This window comes from Sinohyriopsis cumingii, chromosome 3 (assembly GCF_028554795.1).
Source record: "Sinohyriopsis cumingii isolate HCF-2022 chromosome 3, ASM2855479v2, whole genome shotgun sequence".
Classification (NCBI taxonomy): domain Eukaryota; kingdom Metazoa; phylum Mollusca; class Bivalvia; order Unionida; family Unionidae; genus Sinohyriopsis; species Sinohyriopsis cumingii.
The window spans coordinates 124,781,256-124,787,716 of record NC_142963.1 but is presented as its reverse complement, the minus strand read 5'-3'; the positions used below and the strand labels follow the sequence as shown (position 1 = coordinate 124,787,716).

At 34.8% G+C, this 6,461-nt stretch overlaps 1 protein-coding gene across 4 annotated transcripts in view; it reads right to left on the bottom strand.

Annotated features, from left to right (window-relative positions):
* Window positions 1-5,001: 5,001 nt before the first annotated feature.
* The window catches only part of LOC149803775 (filamin-A-like), a 104,473-nt gene continuing 103,013 nt past the window's right edge, over window positions 5,002-6,461 (bottom strand). For all 4 annotated transcript variants that reach the window (XM_089953563.1, XM_089953561.1, XM_089953564.1 and 1 more), the window contains one exon: window positions 5,002-5,939. In XM_089953563.1, coding sequence (XP_089809689.1) covers window positions 5,752-5,939 — 188 coding nt within the window. In that variant the 3' untranslated portion in view covers window positions 5,002-5,751. The remainder of the gene's footprint in view (window positions 5,940-6,461) is intronic.

The window sequence follows — 6,461 nt, the reverse complement described above, 5'->3', positions numbered from 1 at the left end:
CTGCTTATTGTTGTCTCTGTAGGTGAGCGCTGATCCAGACCTATAATTCTACTTGCAGCTTTTCTTCGACAGACTAGGTCATATATCTGTGACTGAGTCAAGTTTGACCAACATTCGCTTATACATCATAGCAGGCTATTTTTGACGAGATTATAGCACTATTACCTGGACTCCTACCATCCTTTCCTATGCCAATTCCATCAAGGGAATATAATAGTGGTCTTCCTTTATCACCAGCACTTTTCACTGTAAAAGATTAGAAAGGTCAGGGGAGGTAACCCCAGCATATTTTCTTGACGACACTATAGAAGTCTGATTATCTCCTAGCATGAACGTGTTTTCTTGCAGGATTCTGTTCTCAGAAAATATGACAATATTGCTTTTATCCGTTTTGCATCGCAGTCTCCACTTTGATGCATAGTCCAGGAGGTCGCGAAGCAAAATACACCTGACATCAAATGATGAGGATAGTAAGGTTGTGTCATCAGCTAGTAGAAAACATGGGATGCTTAAGGTACCGACATGTATTCCACATTTTTTTGGACTCCAGTAAAGATATTACGTCATTTATCATGACTAAGAATAACCATGCTGTTAACGTTCTTCCTTGTCCTATCCCTTGGTTTACTGAGTATGGTTTGGAATGTTGGCCATTGAGGAGAACAAGGACCTTTATATATCGAAAAGAATTCCTAATTAAGCTCCACAGTTTTCCTTTAACTCTAAGAGAGAATATGTATGTATGTATGTATGTATGTATGTATGTATGTATGTATGTATGTATGTATGTATGTGTGCGTGCGCATACGTGCATGCATGTACGTACATACATATGTATGTATGTATTTAGGTAGGTAGTTCGATAGGTATATTCCTTCTTGACGTAAATATGTATATGAATGTAGCTATGATCATACGTGAAGATATGAATGCATATTCATGAAATATTAATGATACAATTATTTATTAGCTGAAGTAGTAGAGCGTCCGTCTTGGATGCTGGTTCGAACCCCGGCCGAGTCATACCAAAGACTTATAAATATGATACTAGCAGCTACCTCAACTGGTGCTCAGGATTAAGAGGTTAGTTTTAGGACTTGTCGGCCTTTTGTCAATGGGTGGAACATAGTGCTACAAGTCTGTGTCATGATGCCCCAGTTCACTATAAACTGCCACAATGCAGACATCGTAGCGATTATGACTGAAAAACTGTTAATGCTACGTTAAAACCCAAATCTCTCTCTCTCTCTCTCTCTCTCACACACACACACACACACACACACACACACACACACACACACAGAGAATATCTTATATGAAATACTAAATACGACCAGTGATTTTCAAACGTGCCGATACATTTACAATTTAATTTTGCACTATTGTTGTCGAAAAGACACCGTCAATGTTAGTGAATAATTTATATATTGATGGCTATTATGAGCAGTGATGGTCAACGAATTACTTGTCTCGTCTATTCTTAACCTCTATAAAGTCTAGTCTCTATAATAGATATGTGAGTACTGTAAGGGGAATAATCCAGGTAATATTAGCGCAGTAGATCTGAAGAGTCACCTACCTTCCCTGTAGAAACTGGACACCATAAAAGTGACTCAATTTTCCTGTTTTCATCACTACAGAGATTCGATTATTTAACCCTTCCCACTAAACCACGAAGCAAAAGCAAACGAACACACCCAACCCCAAAATGAAGAAATAATCTACAAGTAAGACTGCTGATAAGTTTTCATATTGTTTTCTTTATTCGCGTTAAATTACTTATTAAAATTCTGTATAAGTTCTTAAATTACTCACAGGACAGAACCCAAAATTTTGTATAGTTTCTATCCATGGTAACATGACATCAATGCTGAATGGCCCTCTGCTATCAACATAAACAGTAAATTTCGTACATATTGAAATCCAAATCACACTCCAGTTATACTCATTACACACACACACACACACACACACACACACACACACACACACACACACACACACACACATATATTATATGAAAAGTGAAAATGAAATTTATGTCAGCCAAGGAATGAGATCATAACATTATATGAGATTTTCAATATCACCTTCCAGTATATGTAATATTTATTGTGTATATAACTGTTTGCAAGGCCAAGTCAGGCTACTTCCCTAAACACACACACACACACACACACACACACACACATAGAGTCACTTGAAATTTGGCCATCATTTTATTCTTATTGGATATTATGCATACTTCGAGTAAATAGACACCTAGACTCTTGCAACCCACCCCACCCCCTCAACCCTTGACCTGATCCAGCTCTGATTTGTTTTGCAATACCTTTGAGACAAGGCAAAACGTTAGTGTCAAACCATGTAATAGGAGAGAAAAAAATGTTCAGCAAAACTCTCTAACGAAAATGACTTTGGAATAAATAATAATGATTTTGTCCTCCTCTGTAATTATTCTCCAAATTTAGAATATACTCAGCTCTTGCTGATGTCAGATAAATGCCTAATGTAATGTTTTCTATGAGTAATCTAGGATAACCTATGCTGATGTCAGATAAATGCCTAATGTAATGTTTTCTATGAGTAATCTAGGATAACCTATGCTGATTCAGACTTTATATTCTTTCCATGATACCACGAATCAGCACAGAGAGAGAGAGAGAGAGAGAGAGAGAGAGAGAGAGAGAGAGAGAGAAAGTACCAATTTGTTACTTAAAGTTTTCTAAGTGGTGAAGCGGTCAACATTTTAGAAAACTTCTACCGGTTACGTATAGATTCTATAGGTTGGTTACCGGGGTACCCGAATGTTTTTGTTTGTGTTCAATGTTTTATCCATTCTGATTCATCATATATGTTAATTGGATTAAAATCAGATCTCCACTTTCCTATGTAAAGATCTGACAGTGACTGCTTAAAGGTCGTGTTCTGGTGACCTGTTTTTACCACAATTGCTAATTTTGTCAGCCAATCAGATGAAGTCCTATATCTTCGCCTGTGGGAGACTGCGCAATGTGGCTGAACAGCATATATGTGCGCCGAACTATTTAATTCACCTAAGATTTTTGAAAGTTGCATTTCAAATGGCTAAGTCAAGGGTCACCAGAACATGACCCCTAAGCGGTCATTGTCAGCTCTTCACGTAGGAAAATGGAGATATGATGTTAATCAGATTGCCTTTATGTTAACAAATACTTTTGTCGTTCTCCTTGTTGTGCTTTATTTAGTGTCAGTTCAGTTTTCTAATTTCACCTGTTACGAGTAGGACTAGAACACCAGTTCTGGAAGTCGCCAGGCCAAAATTTCACTTCATTTCTCAAAATTTCTTTTAAAAATGAGATTATTCTAAGTATGGTACTTTTAACAATATTTGGGATTTTGTCAGAGGCAGAGATTGTAGAAAGGAGAAGAATATATCTAACAAGCCTTACATTTGAAGGAACTCACTTTTAACGCATGTTATTAAAGTTGAACAAAAGCTGCTTAAGCAATAAAAAGCTTTTATAATAGGTCACGTGTATTAATAATTACTTTCAGTGAAATCACCGACCCTTGCCTCCTTGATTGAAAACATAAAGAAGCAAATGATTTAGTGAAAAAAGCATGTTAAGTCATGTTGTCTGTGAGTCTCGACAAAATAACACAATTAATATAACCAGCAATACATCCTAAATATATTTTATTTTTGTCCTTTTAGTAAAGTTATATAATATCACGTAGGCCAATTCCAATACATTTTGTATCAAACTCATATGAATTCGGTCATACCCAGTGGAGTCGTACCGTACGAAGTCTTTTGTAACGATCTGGCTTACCGTTTGCGTATTGCTTGGTACTGGTTCTCTTCTGCAATCATGACGTTTCATTTCCTCAGGGTGTTTTTATGTATTCACAATATCTTACATTTTCTGATCATTTTCCCAAGGTTGTCAGTCATAATAGTTTGATTATAATCCCTTTTTGTCATTATACAATTTTGCATGATCTGTTTGTTAATGTTACCTTTCTTGTACGGTTCTCCATGTTGCAAATGATGTTGAAAATGTGACCAAGACAAACACAACTTAAATTTTGTTTTTTCTGGGGGCACCAGACAGATGCCCCCCCCCCTTGTCCAAAAAAAGGAAAGTGTTTATATGTATGTGTTTCCTCCAGGTGTGTTGTATGTTTGTTTTTTTTAAATAAAAGAATTCCGATCAAAAATTTATTTCAAGATAATTTTTGACGGGGTATTTGTTGGATTTCCTAGTGTTTTCTACTGGGTGGTTCTTCTGAGTTGGTTTCTATCACCTGACTCGAAATCCCATTCCTGATTTTCTAGTTGACCTTGGCTAGAGGTCATCTATATCCCGTTTTTGCTATGTGTATATTGCTATATGCATGTGTGCTATATTTAGTTTTTTTGTAGGCATAACCAGTTATTTCAAATTTTATCCCAGTTGTCTTACAATCTTATATTTTATTAATGGTTATATTTATTTCAAATTTGGAATTTGGCGAAGAAACGGTGGACTATTGGTTTTGAAAGAAAAAAGAAGCTATTGTTTTAAAGAACTATCCATTATAACAGTGGGTAGATGTTGCATATGGTTAGCAATATTTACATCTTACCCTTATAAAAGAGCGTAGACTTTATTTTCCATTTATATCAGTTAAACAGCGGTGTATTCTAAATGCATTTGACATTTGCATGTAACTTTAATGAAAGCATGACCCGATAGAGGGGTTATTATCTTTTACAGAGCAAATTTCGAAATTTGGTGTTTTGACCGTGAGCTTTGGCTTAGTACAAACAGTTTTAAATTTTTATATGGACGTTTCGAGAGACAGCCCATTTCTGAAATCTTGCAGAAATTTTGTTTATATCAATAATGGAAGACAATTGATGCCCCTTTGCATCTGCAGGACCTATCACAAGGCTAGTTTTCAACAGCTCAGAGGGACCCATGGATTTGTACGGAAAATCGCAAAGCTAATTGCTAAATAAAATGAAACACAAAATATGTAAAATGTCATTTAATAAATTAGAATAAAAATACATCGTGTCGTAAACATTCCATTCAGAAAACTAGAATATGACACACATACTGTCACATCAGTATACATACAAGGTTCAAATGCGGTAACTTATTCTTAGCCATCACGGCACAGAAGTACATTAAAACATCAACTGTTACAAAATAAGGGACGTATTAAATAAACAGATAATAAAACACTCAAAAGCAAATAAATTCATATGTAAAAGTTACTGAAAATGGATAAAGATATACACTTATTATATATATATATATATATATATATATATATATATATATATATATATATATATATATATATATATATATATCTATATATATATATATATATATATATATATATATATATATATATATATATATATATATATATATATATATATATATATATGGTGAAATAATAACAAATAAAAAGTTTTAGTGATAAAATGGAAAGTCCACGTAGGATATAATTCAGGTTAAAAACAAAAGGATGCATGTCTGTATTTGTACACTATCGAAGTCCTGATAAGTTCTTTATTGACAGTCATGTAAACACTTTAGTGCACCTTGAAAATCTTGAATATACAGTTCACTCAATCACATCAATGCCGCCATACAAAAGCAGACACGCTTTAAGAAAATCATCTGGTACGTGTTGGTAAATTGTTTGGTTCCTTGGATAGTTTTTAAGTCCATTTGGTAAAAGAAACTGGGGACTTATAACGGAATTCGTCTACGTGCTGATAGGAAATGGACTGCCGGGTACATCTTCATCTCCCCATTTGATATATAGCAAGTGATCCCCCGGTTCCTTGACTGTATACAACAGGTTGTACGAGAAGTTCGTGTTTCTCTTGAGGGACAGCTCGGCCTCCGGCATTCCGTTTGGACCGATCATACCCACACCCAGTACAGCTTCACCTGTCACACAGATAAGCAAAAGGAGAGACTTTAAGAAATATAATTTTAAGCTCAAGACATTTATGTAACTATTGATGAAACATAAAGGTACTTTTTCAACACAGGGATCACTCTGATCTCTTCGGGAGATGGAATCTTAATCTGTGATACATGAAAATACATGCTTACTATATTGAGAGAGATATACCTAAAACCATTACTAATCATATTTTTCATTTCCCACCCCTCCTCATTAAAGAATAAATTTTCAAACTATGAAATAATGCGATCTAAGGTCCAGTGCTTCCTAAAGAAGAAAATTACACACTCAACAAAATCCGAAGTTAGGGGTTTTCAAACCATATTCAAGACACGTTGATTTTTACATATAGTCTTAAAATTACTATCTACTAACCTTTTATTAAAAATATCAGATGGAACTTAATTTTTCACATGTTTTTATTGCCAAAATTAAACACGTCGTTATTGCCATCAATTGTGTATTTATTGAGCAGATCATGCGGGCAACCTAAGTTTTTATCC